The sequence below is a fragment of the Oncorhynchus keta genome, chromosome 20 (assembly GCF_023373465.1).
Source record: "Oncorhynchus keta strain PuntledgeMale-10-30-2019 chromosome 20, Oket_V2, whole genome shotgun sequence".
Lineage (NCBI taxonomy): Eukaryota > Metazoa > Chordata > Actinopteri > Salmoniformes > Salmonidae > Oncorhynchus > Oncorhynchus keta.
Genome location: NC_068440.1, coordinates 13,524,805 through 13,550,709, shown reverse-complemented (window position 1 = coordinate 13,550,709; position 25,905 = coordinate 13,524,805). Strand labels below are relative to the sequence as shown.

Genomic DNA, 25,905 nt, shown 5'->3' with positions numbered 1-25,905 from the left:
GAAGCTGTTTTTCAGTCTCTCGGTCCCAGCTTTGATGCACCTGTACTGACCACGCCTTCTGGATGGGAGCAGGGTGAACAGGCAGTGGCTTGGGTGGGTGTTGTCCTTCAAGATCTTTTTGGCCTTCCTGTGACATCGGGTGCTGTAGGTGTCCTGGAGGGCAGGTAGTTTGCCCTGTGGTTGTGGGCGGTGCAGTTGCCGTACCTGGCAGTGATACAGCCTGACAGGATGCTCTCGAATGTGTATCTGTAAAAGTTTGTGAGGGTTTTAGGTGACAAGCCAAATTTATTCAGCCTCCTGTTGCACCTTCTTCACCACAATATCTGTGTGGGTGGACCATTTCAGTTTGTCCGTGATGTGGACGACGAGGAACTTAAAACTATCCACCTTCTCCACTGCTGTCCCATCGATGTGGATGGGAGGGGGGGCTGAGACACCAGGTGGGTGCAATTAATTACCAGGTGGATGTCCCAATGTCACAGGGACGAGCTGAAACCTTTATCAGGGTGTGTTGGAGAAAAGGACTGCTGACATCTTAGGCTGTGGGAATGGCTTATGGCTCTGCGATGCATTTATGGATGAAGTTTGGTCATGGTTGTCAGTTGGTTGACTGGGCTATGTTGGAGAGGATTTAATTTGAAGATGCTCTGATTTGATTGGTTGTTTCACAACCTTGTTCAACCATCAGATCACTTGTGATCAACCCTGCACAGTAACAATTTTCTATACTTGCAAACATGATCACAAGGGACAGATTGTAATTTTACTGTAGGGTCAGAATCAGTAGATCTATCTGTATATGTTATGAATAAATTCACAATCAGTCCAGAAGGTTATGCAATATCTTGTAGTATTTGTCCTGCTGCAATCAAGAGATGCATCAACAGACTCCGTAACATATTCTCTGCTCAGTAGTATGGTATACGATGTATATATGTTAACAGAACTAGACAATCATTTGTGCCAGGTGTGATATCCCTCCTAAATAGCTCGGGCTAATGTTCCTATCAACTCAGTAAGGCCAACAGGCTAGTCTTTAAAAAAAAATGTTTTATTGGTCGGTAACTGCTATGAAAGTTGTATTGTCAATTTTGTTTTCTATTTAAACGCAACTTTAAACGTGTACATGACACTGCAACGAAATGTACCCATAGGGACAATAAAGTAAGTAAAAAAACGATTGACTTGCATTATTTACTTATTTAGATGGGGCACACATGCCATTTGATAGAGAGCTCAAACTCAACCCTGGACCTTGAATCCAGTTCCACTGTGTTTCTTCATTGTTCCCTTCTAATCAGAGATTGATTTTGACCTGAGATACCAGGTGGACGCAATTCATTATCAGTTAGAACATAAAACCAGCAGGCGTCAGACCTTTTAGAGTACGAGTTGAATACCCCTGGGACAGAACATTGATACAGGCACATTTATGAGCCATAGCATAGCCTTCAATAGAGATGAACCAGTTTAGGTTGTTTTAGGGTTTGAAATGGTAGTTGAAGTTTTCGGCTTAATGTGGATGTTAGGACGAGAGACATACCCCGTTGTTAAACTGTGGAAGTCCATGGTTCTTAAGGAAAATTGGCTAAATAATACAATTTATATGAAATTGTAAAAGTAAGTTAAGGTGCACAGAGGTCACTAATCAAGTGGAGTGGTCATCGGAAAGAAGAGGATGAAGAGAGGATTTGTGAGAACATTAAAGTCAAGGGCAAAAGTCATGGATGTGAGACCACAGCTTTGCCAGGTGCTGAATGGAAGGGTGTGAAGGTGTGATGTGATTGTGGCGGCGGTCATAGGGAGGAGGGGACGGCTCTGTAGATGAGAAGAAGGGGAGGGTTCACTATAGTTTTCATAAATGGATGCACAAGTTCTCCATTAACTTGATGGTGCATCTCATCATGCAAGTTCAAGAGCTTTGGGGCTTTGTGTCACTTTCTCACTCCCTTTTACCTCCCCACCTCAACAGCTGGGAGAAAGGGAGCGGCCATCTCGAGGGGTCAAGGTGGGGCAGGGGTTTTTGAGTCTGTTTGCCCACAAAAAAGATGAAGAAAATGGGGAAGACTTGCCGTGTCAGCGGGGTCAACTTTGAGAGGGGAATGGGGTGATTCAGTGGCATGGGAAAGTCACCCCGGAGCCTTGGTGAAAGGGATGCAGGGATGCGGGGGGGAATTAGAGGGGCAGATGGCCCCCATAGAGGGGTGTGTTGGTTTATGGTGATGAGAATTTCTAGGGGTTGTGGGGAGGTGGGGTAAGAACAAGTATGTGTCGTCACTGCGCCATTGACGCCAGTCTGCGCCTGGTTTAATAGAAGTTCTCCTAACTTGACCCCACTAACCCTTGCTAGTCTTCTGCCTCCGTCTCGGCCATTGTTCCTACCCTCTTTGGCTCAATGACTCCACGGCATTTGGCCCTATTATTGTGGCCGGTGTCGGTAAAAGTCTTGTGGACGCAGAACTAACACAGCCATCAATCAGTTGGCCGGTGTAGAGTGTCAAATGCAGTTTTGGGGATTGGAAAAAACTGCATTTGACACTCCGTCTCCATTCTGGTCCCCTTCTGTGTTGTTGTGTCTACGTCTTTGCTTGTAAACACAGATACAGAGGGCATAGGACGGGAAACTTTGTGTATGAATGGATTAGAGACAGGCAAGGCTCCAGCCATGACATGCTCAGTGCCCAGTACAAAGTGCTGTGAGGTGTAGTTTATAAGTTTATACATTTTTTTGTTTACTAGATTGTCCCATAAGGTGCAATTATTAAGCTCCCTTACTGGTCTGTCACCCTTACCTCATCTTATAGGGATTGGGTGGAAAGGTACTTTATGGGTAAACTACATAGCCAACAATGTGTTCCTTTGGGAATGTACTTAGATTAGATAAACACATGCAATTGCATCACCAGTGTTCACAATAATAAACACAGTATTATCCTCATCATCCTGGACTACATGACACCATTTCTCCCTGCTGTACTGGTCTACAAAATGAATCAACACTGATGTTCTCAACCCTTATTGCCAATGATCTTCTTCCCCCCTTTTCTAGATGTATGTGGTGCCAAGGAGCTGGCATTCCTATTGGAGCCCAGCGACGTCATCGCTGTGCGGGATCGACCGCTGATGCTGGACTGCCGGGTGGAGGGCGAGGGTACCATCTCGATCACGTGGCGCAGGAACGGGGTACCCGTGGTTGTGGAGGAGCGGGTACAGGTGCTGCCCAACGGGACCCTCTTCATTCAGAGCTTCCAGAAACGACTAGAGAGAGGCGGAAGTGAGACGGACGTTGGAGAGTACGACTGCGCCGCCCAGAACCGCTTTGGCATGCTGGTCAGCCGCAAGGCCCGGGTTCAGCTTGCATGTAAGGGAGTTCCCGTCCCTTACATACCGTTTCACCTAGTGTCATTTGTACCAGTTGCCAACATAACCATTTGCCAACATAATGTCACTTATGTATAGGGGATGTCCAAAACTCAACGCACATACAATACACAGAAAACACTTCACCTATCTATCTATACACAACACAAGATAGCATAGTGGTGACTATTAAGGGAAATTGTTAATTTGCACTTGCTGGGATCGTTATTCTCCACCTGCCAACCCCTACTGGTGCTAATACAGTAGCTAAATAACTCATTTTAAAGACTATATCACTACAAAGATTACACATCTTGACTTATGGCCGAGGCGCAGTTTTCCAAATAACAAAAATACTCTTTCATTTTCAGTCAAGAGAAAAATATGAGTTACATAATACATGTACATTATTGCCCAGTACATCAAACATAGTTTTAGAGTAGCCTTGAATAATCACATTACTCCATACGTCATCTTGACGGAGTCTTGCCCCACTACTGAACGAACAAGTGTAGCGCAAGATGGCGGAGAACCCTCTCGTTAGAGATTTATTTTGGGAGATTGCAAAATATGACCTTTTCATTCATGGCAGGATAAATATATTGTTTCAGGAAATAATACAAGTTTTGTTTAGTTACTTTGCAATCCCACTCTGTTGTGTACGTCCCCATTGAAATGCATGACATCCGGCGCAACGTAACAGAGTTCTTATGGATAATGTGAACGAGGCTTTACAATTAGTGATATGTTCAATGTGTAGCCTGGCTACACAAACACATGATTAGTCAATAATATTCCCTTCTGAATGTGATTTAGAGAGAACCAGCAGCGAATGTTACAAAACTGTGGAGAGGTCAAAGCATGGCTTTTGTCCTACTAAACTAAATGTAGTCCCCTCTCTGTCAAAACAGGCAAGAGTCTGTTCTTAATGATGCTCCATACTGCAAACACCTTTGTCGCATACCTGGCAACCCAAGACCCCCTCGGACTCTATAGACTCTGTTATAAATGATGCTCCATGCTGAGAGCACCTTCGTTGCATACCTGGCAACTTGAGACCACCTCAGACTCTTTCATATCTTTTGTTTATTTGAGTCACTGTGGGTGATGAATGGTACACCCCACTAAGTCTACTGACACGTGGACATACACAAAACACACACACACACACACACACACACAAAACATAGTGTTCAGACAAGATTTAAGATAAACACACTGCAACGCTGCTGGGATTTTCACGCTTAACAGTTTCCTGTGTGTATCAAGAATGGTCCACATCCAGGACATCCATCCAACTTGACACAACTGTGGGAAGCATTGGAGCCTGTGGAAATCTTTTGACACTTTGTAGTATCCATGCCCTGACAAATTGAGGCAGTTCTCAGAGCAAAAGTGGGGGGAAGGTGTTCTTAATGTTTATATTTTTGTATAATATTGTTGACACTGCTGCTTATCTTGGACCAGGTCTCCTCTTGCAAAATAGAGATTTTATCTCAATGAGACTAACCTGGGTCAATGAATGTTAAATGGGGATATATATTTTGTTGTTCTTTCTTCCTTAGTTCTCCCTAAGTTCCATACCCACCCAGAGTCCATGTCAGTGGACGATGGCGGTGTGGCTCGCTTCAAGTGCCAGGTCAACAGTGTGCCTGAGGCCAACATCACCTGGGAGAGGGACAGAAACCCACTCAGTACCACCGACAACAGGTATCATCATACTAATCTATAGGCCTATACACTCACTCACACACACCTAAAAAAAATGGGTTATTGTTGGATGATTGCTAATGAACTTGGTGCTCGCCGTCACCCTGAAAGAGAGTTTGCCATATTAGCGATGAAGCTACCTTGCTGCAGATAACTACTTTTTCAAAATGCCTAACTTTTAAATTCTCAGAATAACTATGTCACATCTACTGCATGTGGGCACTAACACCTCTTTCAACTCCTCCCCCTCACTTGTCTAGGTACACTCTCCTGCCCATGGGTATCCTCCAGGTGACTGGTGTGAGGCGGATCGACGCCGGGGTGTACCGTTGTGTGGCCTCCAACATCGCCAACACACGCTTCAGCCACGAGGCTGTGCTCAATGTGACCGGTGAGTGGGAACGACCCCACTGCTCAATGGCGACTCTCCATTGACAGCGCATCTTATTCCAGGACTAGGCTTAATCTGTGTCTGGGAAACCAGCCCTTACAATACAGATCATATAATTAGAGGGTCCTGGCAATAGTGTTCCAATGGGTTTGTTCATGTTGCTTTTTTAAATCTATGATTTAAGTTGTTTGCGACACTCTCTAAATAATACTAAACTGACCATGTCTATGCTAATCACACAAATCGTGTTAAAAGTCCTATAGGCTTAAGCCAAAGTATGAACATGGTCTTACTCAGCTGAAGAAACAGTCTTACGGTAGTGTCTTATCTCTCTTTGTTTGTGTCCTTTTCCTTTCTCTACAGGTGGGGCTTCCAGGATCTACAAGGAGCCAGTTATCCTCTCTGGGCCCCAGAACCTGACCATCACTGTCCACCAGACAGCCATTTTGGAGTGCATCGCCACAGGGAATCCCCGGCCCATCGTGTCTTGGAGCAGGCTGGGTAACGATTGTTCTCATGCAATCAGAATGGCGTACAATGGCCTTAATTTCTAGGATACTCAGCTGAGTTAATGCTAGCAGCTCAACCATGTTTTGATCTCTGTGTCAGCTATTCTGCACTATGTTGCTCTGCAGACGGGTTAGCTGAGAACGTCACGAAAACGATGCACATGCTTCAATGGAACAGAAGGCCATTGTTTTTGCGAATCTGTATGGCCAGTTAGCTAACGACAATGACAAGAAGCTGTCATGTGTGGAATCGCAATGGCTTGTTTCAGTTAGTTTCTTCTCGTTCTTGATACCATGCCTTGTTTTAAGGTCTTTTGACTGATGTCACATCTATGCTGACATGACAAAGATTGCTAGCAAGCTAACCAACCGCTGTAACAATGTACTTGAGAGACAAGTGCTCATTGTGCAAATGTATTTATGTTTTCAATAAACATTGGAGATGAAATACAACAATCTAAGCCAAACCCGTTTTACCCCATAGTTGTGCATGCGTCGATTTTGTTGCTAAACAAACTTGATTTTGATTGTATGAACCCTGTGTTTTTTTGTACTATGTTGGCCAAAGTCTTATTCCTTTGTGTGTGTGTGTGTGTGCTCTCTCCAGATGGGCGCTCCATCGGGGTGGAGGGCATCCAGGTGTTGGGCACTGGAAACCTGATGATCTCGGACGTGTCGCTGGAGCACTCGGGGGTGTACGTGTGCGCCGCCAACCGCCCCGGGACCAGGATGAGGCGTACCGCACTGGGAAGACTGGTGGTTCAAGGTGAGCTCCCTCCAAACACTTATATCCATTTCCGACTACTGTGCAGAAGTAAGTCAAGCCAAGCTGTACTGAGCTGGCCTGGTTTAGCATCCACCAATGTTGCTGGCACAGTGATGTGAAAAGAAAATATCTGAGCCATCAGAGTACTGTTTAGGTCAACACAAGAGTCTGAAAATGGTAATACTGTACCTGCCTCACCTCACTAAAAGGCACAGCCTGAAGGCTGAATCAAAGTAAAGTTTCAATAATTCATTGGGAATTTATTCAACAGTAAATTATATCCTCCAAGAATGGCTTTCCATATCACAGTGAGCCTTAGCCAATGATCATGACAACTGACCATGACACTGAGGGATACACAAGATCGCAGGAAGGGGGAGGGGGGTTCATGTCCGGAAGGTGGGGTGAGGGTGTGTGGGTGTAGGATTTGGGCTTTTGGGTCTGGCTGTATTGAATTTGGCCATGACTTCTGCCAGGGAATTGAAGGAAAAGGGGTAGGTTTCTGAGAGAGGAGTTGATACCCAAGCTCCACCCTCTCACCTCACCTTTGCCCCCCTTAGAGCTTTGAAGTGGGGGTGAGGTGGGGATGGGAGTTTTTTTTTTTTTTTTTGGTGACACTATTGGCGTGATAGAGACCCTGTGCTCCCACTTGTAATTAAGCATTGACGCTAATCTCCAGCTGGACTTTGTGTGTGTGTCCACTGCTGTCACTACCTCAGTGACAAGGCCCATCCATCACCCAGCAACTGTCCATACGTTCACCCTCCTCATATTTCTAACTGTCATTACCCCCATTTTAATTGGCTATCCTAAGTGTTTCTCATTATACTGAGGACCACACAAGGGTCACAACACCTCTGGTTAATGTGACAGACCAACAGCATAATGGGAAACAAATTGTCCTACCGTAAACAACTATGGAAAGGGAAAGGGGGAAACCTAGTCAGTTGTACAACTGAATGCATTCAACTGAAATGTGTCTTCCGCATTTAACCCAACCCCTCTGATAGGTTTATATTAGAATGTAATCATGTTTGCTCTCCTGCCTCTCTAGAAGAGATAATCGGCACAGAATATGTAACTGATGTGCAATATATTAATGTTGATGTCTTAACATTGCATTTACACTTTCAAAGTCAATCAATATCTTTTCCTTAATGAACTAGCCAAATATAGCTCTCATGAAGTACTTATTACAATACCTAGTTACCATACCTGCGATAGATTAGCGTCCTGTCCAGTGGGTGTACTTGTACATAAAGCTGCCTCATGCTCCTGCCCCTATGGGCATTCTGGTTTGGACAAGTTTTGCCTACTTAGTTACAATAGCTAGCGGCTAGCAAACTGTTACAATACCTAGCTACCAACATGTTACCTAATACCAAAACAAAATGTTACCTAATACCTAGCTAGAAAAATATGACCTGTAAAGTAAACTAGATCTCCATATATCCCTTCACCCCTATAATCCATTTAAATTACTCTACTTTGCACCCAGCTGTTAAGGCTCTCCTGATCCATGTTGTGTCAGCCTCTTTGACCTGGTCAATCAATAGTTCTCCCTATCAGTCTTTCACAAGTGGATTGGCCATGGAGGACGTGGTCTTTAATGCATTCATACATTTATTGATTTTGCTCTATTTGTTAAAGAAAAAAGAACAAAGAGCTTTTTAGGATGGCGGTCACATGAAATGGGTGAAATTATTGGTTCATGGACATTGTCAATGTCAAATACAGGCCCAAAGTGACCTAAAATCCCCCAATTCCCTTTTAAAATGTAATACTGGAGTTATATTCAGCTTGAATGTCTGCTTAATATTTGCTGATACTTGATACGGTTTTCAAAAGGTGTCTATGATACTGTTCTCAAAAGGTGTCTATGATACTGTTCTCAAAAGGTGTCTATGATACTGTTATCAAAAGGTGTCTATGATACTGTTCTCAAAAGGTGTCTATGATACTGTTATCAAAATATGTCTATGATACTGTTCTCAAAAGGTGTCTATGATACTGTTCTCAAAAGGTGTCTATGATACTCTATGATACTGTTCTCAAAAGGTGTCTATGATACTGTTCTCAAAAGGTGTCTATGATACTGTTATCAAAAGGTGTCTATGATACTGTTCTCAAAAGGTGTCTATGATACTGTTATCAAAATATGTCTATGATACTGCTCTCAAAAGGTGTCTATGATACTGTTCTCAAAAGGTGTCTATGATACTGTTCTCAAAAGGTGTCTATGATACTGCTCTCAAAAGGTGTCTATGATACTGCTCTCAAAAGGTGTCGATGATACTGCTCTCAAAAGGTGTCTATGATACTGTTCTCAAAAGGTGTCTATGATACTGTTCTCAAAAGGTGTCTATGATACTGTTCTCAAAAGGTGTCTATGATACTGTTCTCAAAAAGTGGCTACAATCCACCACCATAGTATGGACTTAAATTTGCCATGTTGCATCCAATAATAACAATACAAATGTATTGGTTAGGCACAAATCATATAGAATAGCAATGGCCATGAGACTAATTACTTCACCTATTTTTAGCTCTCACATGTTCCCGATTCCTGCCAATAAGGCAAGTCTGATCATATAGAATAATATGAAATACTTTGAGATATGATGCTGTTAATGTGAGACACCACTCAAGTTCAAAGTCCTACTTTGCAGTTGGAGACCTTTAGATATATGCACTGTGTAAAGGAGGTTATTGGAGGCCATAGAGGTCTGCTATTTCACACACTCCTCTTGACAGACTGTCGGTTTCCCTGTCCCTTCTGCTCTTAAACATTCCGGTCATAGTCATGATATGACGGGACTGGGGGACAGCCAGGATAGGACAGGACAGATGCAAGGCCAGAGATTTTGACAATGGGAGAGAGGAGAGAAAGAACAAGCGAGAAAAAAATAAGGGTCAGGATGTGCAGACGGTCATTGTGTGTGGGGAAGGGGGAGTGAAGGATCACCTCTCACCTTTAAACTCTGACCCCTTACCCCTGACCCTGTCCTAGGAAAATGGTCGGAGTCGGGGAATAGAGAGAGGGCGGAACACCGTACCGGTCAGGACAGATATGGAAGGAGAGAGAGAAGGGGGTGGTTTTTGGTGTGGAGGAGGGTAAGATTGATGTGTCCCCCAAAGAGAGAGGAGGGTGACCAGTCCCCATACCCTGTCATTCGTTACTATGATTTTTGGGTGAGTGGGGAGGGGGGACAGTTGTTCTCGTCACAGCTGGATGTCAGGCGGTGGGGGCAGAGTTCAGGGGACACCGAGGGAGGGGGGACACAAAGGGTGCAGGGCATTGTGTGATGACTGCTTTCTCTGAATGGAGGGCCGGTTAAATCATCCCCCTCATCCATTGCCTTCTTTGGGGTAAAACATTTTCTTTTAAAAAATGTGGAGATGGTTGGAATCATTGAAAGGCTTTAAAATGCAGATCCCACAGCTGCCGGCTTACTGAGAGGGTCTTTTTCACATTAGATATGAGTGTCAGAACCAAACAGAATATATGTCAGAGAGTAGAACATACGCTATATAGACACAAAACTATAGACACCCCTTCAAATTAGTGGATTCGGCTATTTCAGCCACACCCGTTGCTGGCAGGTGTAGAAAATCGAGCACACAGCCATGCAATCTCCATAGACAAACATTGTCAGGAGAATGGCCTTACTGAAGAGCTCAGTGACTTTCAATGTGGCACTGTCATAGGATGCCACCTTTCCAACAAGTCAGTTCATCAAATTTCTGCCCTGCTAGAGCTTCCCCGGTCAACTGTAAGTACTGTTATTGTGAAGTGGAAATGTCTAGGAGCCACAACGGCTCATCCGCGAAGTGGAAGGCCACACAAGCTCACAGAACGTGACTGCGGAGTGCTGAAGCACGTAGCGTGTAAAAATCATCTGTCCTCGGTTGCAACACTCACTACTGAGTTCCAAACTATCTCTGGAAGCAACGTCAGCACAAGAACTGTTCGTCTGGAGCTTCATGAAATAGGTTTCCATGGCCGAGCATCCGCACACAAGTCTAAGATCACAATGAGCAATGCCAAGCGTCGGCTGGAGTGGTGTAAAGCTCGCTGCCATTGGACTCTGGAGCAGTGGAAACGTGTTCTCTGGAGTGATGAATCATGCTTCACCATCGGTCTGCCGACGGATGATCTGGGTTTGGTGGATGCCAGGAGAATGCTACCTGCCACAATGCATAATGGCAACTGTAAAGTTTGGTGGAGGAGGAATAATGGTCTGGGGCTGTTTTTCATGGTTCGGGCTAGGCCACTCAGTTCCAGTGAAGGGATGTCTTGACACTAAAACATACATGACATTCTAGACTATTCTCTGCTTCCAACTTTGTGGCAACAGTTTGAGGAAGGCCCTCTCCTGTTTCAGCATGAAACAAACTCCATTTACAAAATCAGTTGTGTTAGAAATAGATCAGTTACCTTTTGATAAATATACTACACAGATGAGGGTCATATCCAAGCCATATATGGATATTTATATAGCTCTTAGTCACACGATCTATGAAACTATAACTAGGAACAACGTAACATAAGTGATATGTTTCAAGATGTAGTCCTACCACAAAAGAGATAAAGCCCCCCCCGGAGGGCATGGAGCCCTGAAATTAGGTTAAAATAGACTCTGAAATAGACTCTGAAATAGACTGAACCAAACTGGAAGGATGTTTAGTGTTTGTAGCGTATCCTCTAGCTGTGCGTAATTGCATAATGAATTATGTTGCTATAAATGTAATGTGGTTTGTCTCTTAACACTCATTCTCCTCATTCTTGCCCTTACAAGTGGATATAACTACTGACCAAATGACAGTAATAACTACTGACCAAATTACAGTAAAAACTACTGACAAAATTACAGCAATAATTATTGACCAAATTACAGTAAAAACTACTGAACCCAAACAACAGTCGGGGTGTAGGATATATAAGTAAATTGGGTAGATGTAATGTATGTATGCACTTAGTTCGATTTGAGTCCGTGTTTGAACTAGTCCTGACAACTGACCAGTATCCCTAGGTTATGAGCTCTGTTTTCAGTGTAGACACATCACAGATAAATGTGATTGATTTCATGAACACTGTTTTATTCTACGGCGACGGAGCAAAGTGAGGGCTCAGGTACCCTAGACCCAAAAGGGATATATCCTGAACCTTGACCGGGTCATTATAATTGGGCAGACTGATGCATTTTTGTTCTGCTTGGCTCCACCTCCATGGTTGAAGCGAGCATGTAATAACCCCCCACACACACACACACACACACACACACACACACACACACACATACGTGACAAACACACAAAACACCCCCCTTGTGCTTCAGACGTCCATTCCAGTCGCCCCTTCCATTCAGTCCAACAATTGGCTCAATAGTTATCCCGCAACAGTCCCCCCCTGTCATCATCATCTATCTTAACCCTAAACACAAATGCAACTTATTCGTTCGCAGAACAACAACAGTCTGGGTGTATGAAAGCAGTATACGCTATCAACAGCAATTATTAAAATATAGGTCATCAGGCTAGTGATATGATCTAGCCACTCTCAATTTCAAGTTGTTGTACATCATCCATTAGGCCTCTGTGAGAAATTGGTGAGAAATACAATGCAAAAACATAGTGTAGACATATTGAAGGCCATAAACCTAAAAGCTACAATGACATACTAAACCAAGCAGTTAGAGACTGGCTGAAGTACAATCAGATTGTGCTGATCAACTGACAGGTGTCTTCACTGACATTTTCAACATTTCCCTGATTGAGTCTGTAATACCAACATTTTTCAAGCAGACCACCATAGTCCCTGTGCCCAAGAACACTAAGGCAACCTGCCTAAATGACTACAGACCCGTAGCACTCACGTCCGTAGCCATGAAGTGCTTTGAAAGGCTGGTAATGGCTCACATCAACACCATTATCCCAGAAACCCTAGACCCACTCCAATTTACATACCGCCCAAACAGATCCACAGATGATGCAATCTCTATTGCACTCCACACTGCCCTTTCCCACCTGGACAAAAGGAACACTTATGTGAGAATGATATTCATTAACTACAGCTCAGCGTTCAACACCATAGTACCCTCAAAGCTCATCACTAAGCTAAGGATCCTGGGATTAAACACTTCCCTCTGTAGCTCAGTTGGTAGAGCATGGCGCTTGTAACGCCAGGGTAGTGGGTTCGATTCCCGGGACCACCCATACGTAGAATGTATGCACACATGACTGTAAGTCGCTTTGGATAAAAGCGTCTGCTAAATGGCATATTAACTGGATCCTGGACTTCGAGACGGGCCGCCCCCAGATGATGAGGGTAGGTAGCAACACATCTGCCACGCTGATCCTCAACAGTGGAGCCCCCCAGGGGTGCGTGCTCAGTCCCCTCCTGTACTCCCTGTTCACCCATGACTGCATGACCAGGCACGACTCCAACACCATCATTAAGTTTGCAGACGACACAACAGTGTCGTCTGATCACCGACAAGACAGCCTATAGAGAGGGGGTCAGAGACCTGGCTGGGTTGTGCCAGATTAACAACATATCCCTCAACGTAACCAAGACTAAGGAGATGATTGTGGACTACAGGAAAAGGAGGACCGAGCACACCCCCATTCTCATTGACGGGGCTAGAGTGGAGCAGGTTGAGAGCTTCAAGTTCCTTGGTGTCCACATCAACAACAAGCTAGAATGGTCCAAACACACCAAGACGGTTGTGAAGAGGGCACGACAAAGCCTATTCCCCCTCAGGAAACTAAAAAGATTTGGCATGGGTCCTGAGATCCTCAAAAGGTTCTACAGCTGCAACTTCAAGAGCATCCTGACTGGTTGCATCACTGCCTGGTACGGCAATTGCTTGGCCTCCGACCGCAAGGCACTACAGAGGGTAGTGGGTACATCACTGGGGCTAAGCTGCCTGCCATCCAGGACCTCTACACCAGGCGGTGTCAGAGGAAGGCCCTAAAAATAGTCAAAGACCCCAGCCACTCCAGTCATAGACTGTTCTCTCTACTACCTACCGCAAGGCAAGTGGTACCGGAGAGCCAAGTCTAGGACAAAAAGGCTTCTCAACAGTTTTTACCCCCAAAAGACTCCGGAACAGGTAATCAAATGGCTACCCGGACTATTTGCATTGTGTGTGTGTGTGTGTGTGTGTGTGTCCGCTCTCTCTCTCGCTCTCTCTGCTCTCACACTACCTCTCCCTTAGACCCTGTTTATCTCTCTTCCCAGGCCCAGTTTCTCTGGGCCTTAGCCAGGGAGGGGAGAGGGCAGGGGCTCAGGGGGTGTCAGTGTCAATAAATCAATGAGATGCTTAGGGGGCAAGAGGGGCTAGGACTGGGGGTCTCTACATATATGCATGTCCCATTGTGTGCTATTGAACTTGATGTCAGGCGGGACCGTGAACCCCGCATATGTCCTGGGGACACCGGAGAGCCAGGAAGAGTCAGAAGGGGATAGAGAAGTGGGGGTTAGGGTAATATTAGGCTGTCCTCTGGAAGTCTCTCCCTATGTTAAGTTCAAGCTCCAGGAAGAGGAGAGGAATGTTTGTATAGATCTGTTGGGGTAGATGTAGGGATGTTTGTATGTATTGATACACCTGCATTTGTTAACATTGAGGTATATGTAATGTGGGCAGCATGCTGTAGGCTACTATAACTATGGACAAAGTGTTTTCTGGTCAGGTCACATGGTCAGGACCAACTCAGGGTCCTACTGTGCATTTAGGATTTCAGAGCTATGTTTCTATCAGGTCAGAGAAAACTGTATAAAACTATATGGTCTAGAGATATGGTCAAATCAAATTCACTTCTGAAAGTCCTTAAATATTAGGACTGCAATGGTCATAACCACCTTTATACGATAGTATAGCTAACCTCTATAGTTCATTATAAGAATGACAGCACGTAGAATTCAATGCTCTCCCCAAAAAGGCCTTGTCATTCTAATCAATGCCTTTCTCTCTCTCTCTCTGTTTACCCTCAACATCTTTCTTCTGGCATCCTCCTCTTTCATTCATCCTCCTTTTCCATACAACTGTTCTTCTGCCTTTCAATTTTTTCTCGAAACAACCTTTTTATCCCTCCACTTATCACTAGCCTGCTAGCCTTCCATTCTCTTCATCTCAGCCACCTCCCCTCCTGACTTTATGAAAGTGCTAAGCCTATATTTTACTTTCATGCAGTTATATAGTATCACAAGCGAATGTAATTGTAGATTGAATTTCCCCCACAATGATACAAGGATTAATCACTTATATACACAATACACTTACAACAAATTCACAATTCTCTCCCCACCAGCTCCCCCTGAGTTCATGCAGTGGCCGCAGTCTGTCTCGAAACCAGCGGGGGGCAGTGCTGTATTCACCTGTGTGGCCCAGGGGGTCCCTGAGCCTCACCTCATCTGGCTGAAGAATGGCAAGATCCTGATGCCCAGCGACAACGTCAAACTCACCAACAACAACAGGTACTGTACACCAGGGGTGTATTCATTCCGCCGATTTGGTTTTAAAACATGTCTTAAACGGAATGAAACGGGGAGGGACCTACCAGAATTTGTCCAATAGAAACTCTTGTTTTGCTCTCTTTGCTTCCGTTTGTTAAACGGTAATGAATACACAGCTGGGTTTACATTTAAGCAGACAATAAGTCTTATCTATAGCAATTTAGGCCTATAGTCAGTGCATTCAACTTAAGTAGGTAAAACAAACATACCAAATTGCAAGTAAAATGTTCGTTGAAATATACGCTAAATCTGCAAAATCAGCATTTCCCCTAGATTATTTTCCAAGTGGACCTACAGAAGAGCAGTTCATATATGTCACCACAAGGTGGCATTTTTGGATAGTGGCTGAAATCTCCCTCTGATGAGTAGGCTGAAGCTCTGTATTTACACTGAACAAGAGAGGATGAGAATCAATGATTATGTTTTTAATCACAAAGAATTCCATTGTTTATCTGAATATTTGTTTGAACACATACAACCAACCCATTTGTATGTTGTTTACACAATATAGCAATGTTTTAATCTGTCCTAACTCAAATAAACAATCAAAAAACCGGATGTAATCTTTTATCTCCAATATCCAGCACCCTGGCCATGACGCGCATCACCTCGGAGGACGAGGCCATCTACCAGTGCATCGCTGAGAACATGGCAGGCACCAACCAGGCTAGCGCCCGTCTGGCTGTGTCCCTGGCCAAGGATCTGCCCGACTCCCCCCAGGGCCTCACGGCCACAGCCCTCTCCCCCAGGGCCCTGCAGCTCACCTGGATCCAACCGCCAGCCGAGATCACCGACGGCATCATCGGCTATGTGCTCCACAGCCGCAAGATCGGAGGTGAGTGAGAGTCTGTGTGATAATCTATCAGAGTTCAAAGCAGAGCTAAGAGAAAGCTCTTTCTTAATTGCATCAAAAAATCTGTCGTCTCCTAGCCTCCTGTCCTTCATTGTGCTGATCTAAAAGAACTGGCCAGGTGAAAGCCAGCCTAATGATGAGTTTATTAAGGACAGATTTTTGAGCAATTGAGATAGCACTTTGTTTACTTTCAAATACTTTAGTTGCTCTTGCCTGAGTGTGCCTGCTGCAATGGAACTTAACCCTAATTTATATTACTTCTGCCACAACAACTAATGATGATACTGCTTGTTGTTCCCCCCAGAGCCGGACAACAGAGAGCTGCAGGAGGCAGTCAGTAAAACCACCTTCCAGCACAACTTTATCAACCTGGAGCCAGCCACCACCTACTCCATCTACCTCAAGGCCTACTCCCCACTGGGCGCCAGCCAGCAGTCCAGCACTGTGGTGGCTACAACACTAGGGGGCGGTATGTCACCAGGAACATGTTAATGCTATGATCAGCTTTCATGCACACTGCTCGCGTTGCAAAATAAATCTACACATACATCTTATCCAATCATTGCACTCACACTGGTGTTGCGCGTCAACGAGAGCCAGGCGCTAAGATGGAACTTGGTTCTATTTGTGAACCTCGACGCGCTGCAAGTCCTGCCTTTACCCATCTCCTCATTGGTTTTAAGGAGCATATACCAACGTGCCATGTCCTCATTGGTTTTTAGGAGCATATACCAACGTGCCATATCCTCATTGGTTTTTAGGAGCATATACCAACGTGCAATGTCCTCATTGGTTTTTAGGAGCATATACCCACGTGGGTGATTGAAAGATGAACTGAGGTCCGCACTCCAGTCCAGTTGGTAGTGGTAATGCACCATAAAGTTGGTTGCCTTCTGCCATATAAATTCAGAAGAAGAAGAAGCCTGAAGGAGGAGAGATTACAAAAAACAAACTTGGTTTAGCCTTTTATCTGTGGATTAATTGTCGGAGTAGAGGACCTTGTGCATTTCATGTGTCACGCCCTGATCTGTTTTACCTGTCCTTGTGCGTGTCTTCACACCTCTCCAGGTGTCGCCCATCTGCCCATCTCCAGGTGTCGCCCACCCGGCTGTCCGTGCCAGTTCGTTTTGTTCGTTCATACCTGCCAGCTTCCTTGCTCCTGTCTTTGCTATAGTCCCTGTTTTCTAGTTCCCAGTTTTGACCTTTCCTGCCTGCCCTGACCCTGAGCCTGCCTGCCGTCCTGTGCCTTTGCCTCTACTCTGGATTTACCGACCTCTGCCTGACCTGACCCTGAGCCTGCTGTTGCGGTGCCTTACACCCTCTCTGGATCATTCACCCCTGCCTGCCTTGAGCTGTCTTTTGCCTGCCCCTTTATAAATAATACACTATAGTTTCTTCAACACTGTCTGCACCTGGGTCATACCTAAAACGTGATATTCAGGTAAAATAACAATCCAGTGTTTATATCCCAGGACAAATTAGCTCGCAACAGCAAGCTAGCTAGCTAGAATGGAATAGATGTTTAATGCTCTTCAACCTGTCCCCAAATGAATATAGTTTGTTCAGAATTAGTTTTGATACTTCAACCTGCGTGTCCTGATCGCGGGTGTGGGTGTGGGTGGGCAAAATCAACATGCACGCGCGCGAGCAGTCTGGTCAGCATGTCAGCTTCCCCAAAGCCTAACCGTAACCATTTCCCCGTGTGCAACATAAAGGGTTACACTTTATAATTACTTTCAACAATAGCAATTTATAAACTGTGTATGAATAGTGTACTATTATACTTATAGTGTACATATGCTATTAATAAATTAGTGTTTTTTATTTATTTAACATTTATAAACATTTACTCACATTTATAAGCATTCCTAAACATTTATAAGCATAAATCATGTCTTATTTATAAAAGTTATAATTAAATATAACCAAATAAATTGATTCTATTATATTATGGGGGGGGGGGGTGTAACGCTAACCTAGGATCAGTGTCTAGTGGCTACTTCACTCTACCCCACATACAATAGCTAAAAATGATTCTACGGCCTGATAGCCTGCCTGGTTATTTACAACCTGTGATCGAATGAAGGTGTTTATCTCCTCTTCCCTCTTTTGATGTCATTTCATCACTTTTACATCTCGCATCACCCTTTTCTCATCTGTTCTCTCCATGTCTGGGCACTTATGTCAATACGCATACTATTTCACTCTTCTTCCGTCACTGATAAACACTTCCTTGTTTAATTCTCCCGGTTTTACTATCTCTTTGAGCTTTATCATAATTTCATCCTCGTCCCTCTTTTACTCTTTCTCCAATTGTATTCAATTTATACACCTTCTCTTTCATACTGCCTCTCTAACCATCTCTACACAATTTCTATCTTTCTGCTGTCCTTTCCAATAATTGATTAATCAATATATATTTTTTTACATCCAATGTCCTAATCTCTACTCCTGTAGTGCCCACTCCCCCTACCTTCTTCACCAAGGTGGTGAACTCCACTGCGGTCCAGGTGCTATGGGAGCTCCCCAGCAAGCCTGGCAAGGCAGAGGGCTTCAGGCTCACCTACCGCAGGGTCCCGCACACCAACTTCCAAGGGCCAGTTCAGTTCCCCTGCCACGTCAATGCCCACACCATCTCCCGTCTTGGTGAGTGAGAGTGAGAGTGAGAGTGAGTGAGTGAGTGAGTGAGTGAGTGAGTGAGTGAGTGAGTGAGTGAGTGAGTGAGTGAGTGAGTGAGTGAGAATGTGTATGCATGAATTATGCAAGAACAGAATCATATCACCTCCAGCAACAGAGACTATGAATTATTAGTTTGTTTTTATTTGTCTCTTAGACACTGGAAAGAATCAGTTAACATAGTAATGTATATGTACCTTTATAATATTTTGTGCACTTTTCCTACCACATTAGTCAATGTAATAATAGTGATGCAAGGCTGAAATAATAAGAGAGTGAGGAAAGAAATACAGGAAACCATTTACATTTGAGTCATTTAGCAGAATGTCTTATCTTGGAATGAAAAACAAACAAACACACCTGGGGTAAATATGTACTCTCTCCTATGCTATTAGAAACAGCAATAACGTAGAAAAAAACAGGCAAATAATTAGAGGGTTTGAAAGTCTTTATTACATGAGCATGACAAGGGCTTTAAAATTTACATTTACATTTAAGTCATTTAGCAGACGCTCTTATCCAGAGCGACTTACAAATTGGTGCATTCACCTTATGACATCCAGTGGAACAGCCACTTTACAATAGTGCATCTAAATCTTTTAAGGGGGGTGAGAAGGATTACTTTATCCTATCCTAGGTATTCCTTAAAGAGGTGGGGTTTCAGGTGTCTCCGGAAGGTGGTGATTGACTCCGCTGTCCTGGCGTCGTGGGGAGTTTGTTCCACCATTGGGGGCCAGAGCAGCGAACAGTTTTGACTGGGCTGAGCGGGAACTGTACTTCCTCAGTGGTAGGGAGGCGAGCAGGCCAGAGGTGGATGAACGCAGTGCCCTTGTTTGGGTGTAGGGCCTGATCAGAGCCTGGAGGTACTGAGGTGCCGTTCCCCTCACAGCTCCGTAGGCAAGCACCATGGTCTTGTAGCGGATGCGAGCTTCAACTGGAAGCCAGTGGAGAGAGCGGAGGAGCGGGGTGACGTGAGAGAACTTGGGAAGGTTGAACACCAGACGGGCTGCGGCGTTCTGGATGAGTTGTAGGGGTTTAATGGCACAGGCAGGGAGCCCAGCCAACAGCGAGTTGCAGTAATCCAGACGGGAGATGACAAGTGCCTGGATTAGGACCTGCGCCGCTTCCTGTGTGAGGCAGGGTCGTACTCTGCGGATGTTGTAGAGCATGAACCTACAGGAACGGGCCACCGCCTTGATGTTAGTTGAGAACGACAGGGTGTTGTCCAGTATCACGCCAAGGTTCTTAGCGCTCTGGGAGGAGGACACAATGGAGTTGTCAACCGTGATGGCGAGATCATGGAACGGGCAGTCCTTCCCGGGAGGAAGAGCAGCTCCGTCTTGCCGAGGTTCAGCTTGAGGTGGTGATCCGTCATCCACACTGATATGTCTGCCAGACATGCAGAGATGCGATTCGCCACCTGGTCATCAGAAGGGGGAAAGGAGAAGATTAATTGTGTGTCGTCTGCATAGCAATGATAGGAGAGACCATGTGAGGTTATGACAGAGCCAAGTGACTTGGTGTATAGCGAGAATAGGAGAGGGCCTAGAACCGAGCCCTGGGGGACACCAGTGGTGAGAGCGCGTGGTGAGGAGACAGATTCTCGCCACGCCACCTGGTAGGAGCGACCTGTCAGGTAGGACGCAATCCAAGCGTGGGCCGCGCCGAAGATGCCCAACTCGGAGAGGGTGGAGAGGAGGATCTGATGGTTCACAGTATCGAAGGCAGCCGATAGGTCTAGAAGGATGAGAGAAGAGGAGAGAGAGTTAGCTTTAGCAGTGCGGAGCGCCTCCGTGATACAGAGAAGAGCAGTCTCAGTTGAATGACTAGTCTTGAAACCTGACTGATTTGGATCAAGAAGGTCATTCTGAGAGAGATAGCGGGAGAGCTGGCCAAGGACGGCACGTTCAAGAGTTTTGGAGAGAAAAGAAAGAAGGGATACTGGTCTGTAGTTGTTGACATCGGAGGGATCGAGTGTAGGTTTTTTCAGAAGGGGTGCAACTCTCGCTCTCTTGAAGACGGAAGGGACGTAGCCAGCGGTCAGGGATGAGTTGATGAGCGAGGTGAGGTAAGGGAGAAGGTCTCCGGAAATGGTCTGGAGAAGAGAGGAGGGGATAGGGTCAAGCGGGCAGGTTGTTGGGCGGCCGGCCGTCACAAGAAGCGAGATTTCATCTGGAGAGAGAGGGGAGAAAGAGGTCAGAGCACAGGGTAGGGCAGTGTGAGCAGAACCAGCGGTGTCGTTTGACTTAGCAAACGAGGATCGGATGTCGTCGACCTTCTTTTCAAAATGGTTGACGAAGTCATCTGCAGAGAGGGAGGAGGGGGGAGGGGGAGGAGGATTCAGGAGGGAGGAGAAGGTGGCAAAGAGCTTCCTAGGGTTAGAGGCAGATGCTTGGAAAATTGAAGTGAAAAATGACATGCTCCCAAACACACTTGTCATACCTGTCCCTTAAGTGTCCACAGACCATTCCCACCTTCTCACAAGTAGACTTTTTGTATCAAATCCCCATTTTGTGGATTTAGGAGTTTGCCATATGAAATACTTTGTTCTCTCTATGTGTCTCTTTCTGCATGGCCAGGGGGAGAGAGTCTCCTCCATGAATTTACGACTTGAGATAACAGAACCTGGGTGTAGGAGAGCGAGAGAGAGGGGATGCCACGATCTATACCTAGAAAGGGCCACATCTTGACAAAAGCTTCCTTCACTCATGCTGCTAAACATACCCTCGTAACACTGACTATCCTACCGATCCTTGACTTCGGCGATGTCTTTTACAAAATAGCCTCCAACACTCTACTCAGCAAATTGGATGCAGTCTATCACAGTGCCATTCGTTTTGTCACCAAAGCCCCATATACTACCCACCACTGCGACCTGTATGCTCTTGTTGGCTGGTCCTTGCTAAATATTCGTCGCCAAACCCACTGGCTCCAGGTCATCTATAAGTCTTTGCAAGGTAAAGCTCCGCCTTATCTCAGCTCACTGGTCACCATAGCAACACCCACCCGTAGCACACGCTCCAGCAGGTATATTTCACTGGTCATCCCAAAAGCCAACACATTCTTTGGCCACCTTTCCTTCCAGTTCTCTGCTGCCAATGACTGGAACGAATTGCAAAAATCACTGAAGTTGTAGACTTATATCTCCCTCACTAACTTTAAGCATCAGCTGTCAGAGCAGCTTACTGATCTCTGCAGCTGTACACAGGCCATCTGTAAATAGCCCATCCAACTACCTACCTCATCCCCATATTTGTTTTTGTTTTTCTGCTCCTTTGCACACCAGTATTTCTACTTGCACATCATCATCTGCACATCTATCACTCCAGTGTTAATGCTAAATTGTAATTATTTTGCCACTATGGCCTATCTATTGCCTTACCTCCCTAATCTTACTACATTTGCACACACTGTATATACATATTTCTATTGTGTTATTGACTGGACGTTTGTTTGTCCCATTATCTTGGCCAGATCGCAGTTGTAAATGAGAACTTGTTCTGGCCTACCTGGTTAAATAAAGGTGAAAATAAAGAATTTAAAAAACACATGGTCTTAACTGAATTGCAGAAAATTCCGGAAAAAGATGTGATGTAAGAAATGTGACATTGATTTTCCAATAAGGCTAGCTTTAGGCCAGAGCTGGCTTTAAAAGGTTGCAGTGGTGCAGAGAATAACAATTACCCCATATTTGAATGATTATGTGACATCAAGTTAATTACCATGAACATGGAAGAGAAACTTAATATCCCTCTGTAGCACAGACATGTGAAAGGGAGATCTTTAAAAGTGTTTTTCCCCCCTTAAATGCTTTGCTGTATTTGTAAAAATAAATGTAAAGACACCTAGTGGAAAATTACTGGATGGGTTGGTGTCATTGCATTGAGAACTTAAGTTTTCTCCTACTGTAGCAATAACTAAATCTATATCGAGAGATTAAAAGATGGAGACATGGGAGGATGTTGGCGGTATGGAGTTAGAGATGTCAGAGTGAGAGAGTTGAGAGGAAAGACAGTTGTGAGTTAGGGGGGAGGGAGGGAGTAGGGGAAAGGAACAGTCCAGGCAAGAGAAGTGAAAAATGACATGCTCCTCAATCTCTTTCAATCGCGCAATCAATAGCTTTGCTTTTATCGAGCGAGCAATCTATAAAACTCGGCCAATATCTCTCCATTTAAAATATGACCTTCAAAGTTGTCAAAGGGAATTTAGAATGTGATACTGTCACCGTGTGACTTGTTCTTGCAGAAACCGGCGCGGTGTATGAAGTCAATCTAGTGGCCTATAACGGGAACGGCGAGAGCGGTTGCTCCAAGAGGCTGGTGTCACTGACAGAAGAGGGCACCAACGCCAAAACCAGTGGTGAGTGTCCAAATAATATTAGAGTCAAGTCAGTATTGAATAATAAACTATATTTTCTAGACAAGTATTCGTTTTTTGGTGATCTTCTGTCCTTTTTGCTTCAAGTGCATTTTTCAGTGACTTTTCAGTGACATAAGGCATTGCCTTATGATCTAATATGTCTTTCTGTATGTTACTGTGTATTGTACTGGCTAATGAGTGTATGGATGTGCACATCATGTGGTTCTTGGTTGCAGGTGGGGAGAACCAGTGTAACTGTATACAGGATGGCGAGGGCTCGATGGGCGGTATCGTGGTTGGCATTCATATTAGCATGGCCTGCATCATCTTCTGTGTGCTCTTCCTCATGTTTGGATACCGTCGCAGGTAAGTAGGGGCCCTATCTGTTGGGAACCACTCGGTGTTGCTTTGCTTCTCGTACTGTACTTTCATATTGGATTTTTAAGGCCAGGTAAACTTTAGATATATCCTGATCACCCATGATTAATCATGGCAGAGTGTGATTATGTACGTTAACTTTGGTATATTACATGTTAGTTGTATTCGTAAAGTCGTGTGTTGTTTTTAGAGTGGACTTGTGTGCGTGTAATATTGAAACATGTATTAATGTCCCCAGTCTGTTCTGCAGTAAAGGGACTCAGGACAGCTGGTCTGTGCCAAGGGGGGAGGACCGGGGACACCTGGGACAAAACGGGATCCCCAAAGAGGGGGTCACTCGTCCGGCAGAAGTCGCCCTCAAGTTAGTGCCTCAGGTAGGAGGACCGGTGCACTGACACATTGACAGACTAACCTGACTCATTCACTAAACTGAAAACACTAAGCTAACCTCTCACATAATGTGGCCATTAGTTTTGTTCATCCATGGCTCCATCGGCTGTTTTCATCCCTGTAACAGACAGGAGGTGACTGAATAGATGTCCCGGTCTTATCATTGAATCATAGATGACATTTAGAGCTGCATAATATGGGTTGCCAGGACACGGCATTGATGTCACAGTAGTTTGGCCTCCAGGGATAACTTAGTTTCTAAAACAAAGTTGACACCTTCAGGACATCTCGAGTCGCCAATATCTCAGGATGAAGTGATCTATCATGCTCACAATCCCGTCTCTCTGTTGTCACAAGCTCATCCAACTATTCGATCTCAGATCTATATCTCATCCGTCTGTGATATCTGACCCCATGGGTTACAAGCCTCAGGACTCGAGTCAATCAAACCTGGATTTGTTACCACTGAATGAAACATTTTTACCACGTCAAGCAAAAAGGATTTTACTTCAAAGTGTTCTAGAGACTATGGTGTGTTTTTCTAAAGGGCTTTACATTTTTTATTTGATTGAATTGTCAGAGCTGTGTTGAACAACATCGATGTTACTATGTCCAGGGGTAGAAATGATGAACAAGATGATTGGTCAACAACAACGCAGATGTAATCATCAGTGGACAAAAGGAGAGATAAGATCGAAGTTGCCAAATTATAGACTCTGACACTCCGTCTTTTGTCTCTTTTTCTTTTCCAGAGTCGTGACTCCACATCTCAGAGAGGGGCTCTGGTGCGTCCAGCCCAATGCCAGGTCCTCATCGAGCAGCACTTGTCTGGTCTGCCTGGGACGGGCACTGGCTAACACCCGCCAATAACCCCCTAAACCCCTCTTTACCAACAATTACCCCCTCCACCCCAAAGGTTTGCCTGTTGATGGTTCCTCCACCCCACCTGCCCAACCAAAGCCCCCCTCCTGCCACCCTAGAGTCCTGCGATGCCAGGGGTCCGCCATTGTTCTATCAGTCGCCAAAAAACGTTCTGCTGCTAACGAACAAAAGCTCAATGTAGCTGAGTGACATAATGCTCCATGTTTCCACTGAACTCTCTCGCCTTCCCTCCCTTCTCTTAAACCAAAGTCTAACACCTTTATGTTCGGTGTACATCTGAATGCAGAATGCTAGCCTTGAGAAATGCCTCCACCGACAGATTCCATCCTATTATGTTGGGCTTTCGTATGTTACCGAGGGGAGCATCTATAACCAAAATGTTCTCTTTCAATGGCGTTCCCTTGGTAACAGTACATGCACTTGCACTGTGCTTATCGCTAGGATCTCTATATATGTTCCAGTCCACTTAGGACATGTTGGAACTAGGTGTACTAAATCCCACTGAGAATTCCTGATAACTTCCTGTTAGAGGGAACAGTACATTTTTGTTTGCCTTTGATTAGCCTTAGCTCTGCAATACGTAACAGACGCAAATGACAAAGCGGCCTTGTTAATAGCCTTATGGAGGTATGAGTCTCATTGAGTTGATTGTCTTTATCACCGTACTAGCCTTGAGACAGGTTGAGGTCCGGAGGAACCATAAAAGGCAACCCCCTCTTTAACAAACCACTCAAACCAAATTCTGCCTCCAAAGATAGCTACCTCAGTCTGATGTGATTGTCTGAGTCACAGTTGAGGCTAACGTTAGCCTGCTGGATGCTGCTAGAGCAAGCCTACCTCAGAACTCAAAAATAAATCCTGTACCCTTAATACCCCCCCCCTCTTTGTGCCGATGCCAGTGTCCCGTGCCAGCCATTGCCACTGCCCCACGTCAGGGTACCCACCTGGATGACTACCATGGGAAGCCAGACCTTGGTAGTATCTGAGTGTCACCGTCCCCCGTCTCCTGTTCACCCTGCACTTGCCTTAGCCAAGTCTTCTTCGTTCTTTGTCACAAGCACAAGCCTTTGTCCTTCAAAGCCTGAGGTGGTCCAACAGGTTTGGTGATTTTCC

The 25,905-nt window shown here is 45.0% G+C and overlaps 1 protein-coding gene across 2 annotated transcripts in view; it reads left to right on the top strand.

Annotated features, from left to right (window-relative positions):
* LOC118399434 (immunoglobulin superfamily DCC subclass member 3-like) overlaps positions 1 to 24,855 on the top strand; it is a 36,269-nt gene extending 11,414 nt beyond the window's left edge. The window contains exons 2-14 of one of the 2 annotated variants that reach the window (XM_035795505.2): positions 3,050 to 3,361; positions 4,926 to 5,070; positions 5,331 to 5,461; positions 5,825 to 5,962; positions 6,578 to 6,736; positions 15,050 to 15,215; positions 15,839 to 16,089; positions 16,412 to 16,576; positions 18,565 to 18,753; positions 23,029 to 23,142; positions 23,379 to 23,508; positions 23,771 to 23,894; positions 24,663 to 24,855. In XM_035795505.2, coding sequence (XP_035651398.1) covers positions 3,050 to 3,361; positions 4,926 to 5,070; positions 5,331 to 5,461; positions 5,825 to 5,962; positions 6,578 to 6,736; positions 15,050 to 15,215; positions 15,839 to 16,089; positions 16,412 to 16,576; positions 18,565 to 18,753; positions 23,029 to 23,142; positions 23,379 to 23,508; positions 23,771 to 23,894; positions 24,663 to 24,767 — 2,129 coding nt within the window. In that variant the 3' untranslated portion in view covers positions 24,768 to 24,855. Of the gene's footprint in view, positions 1 to 3,049; positions 3,362 to 4,925; positions 5,071 to 5,330; positions 5,462 to 5,824; positions 5,963 to 6,577; positions 6,737 to 15,049; positions 15,216 to 15,838; positions 16,090 to 16,411; positions 16,577 to 18,564; positions 18,754 to 23,028; positions 23,143 to 23,378; positions 23,509 to 23,758; positions 23,895 to 24,662 lie in introns of both variants that reach the window. The other variant, XM_035795504.2, reaches the window with a different exon arrangement.
* The last annotated feature ends 1,050 nt before the right edge of the window (positions 24,856 to 25,905 follow it).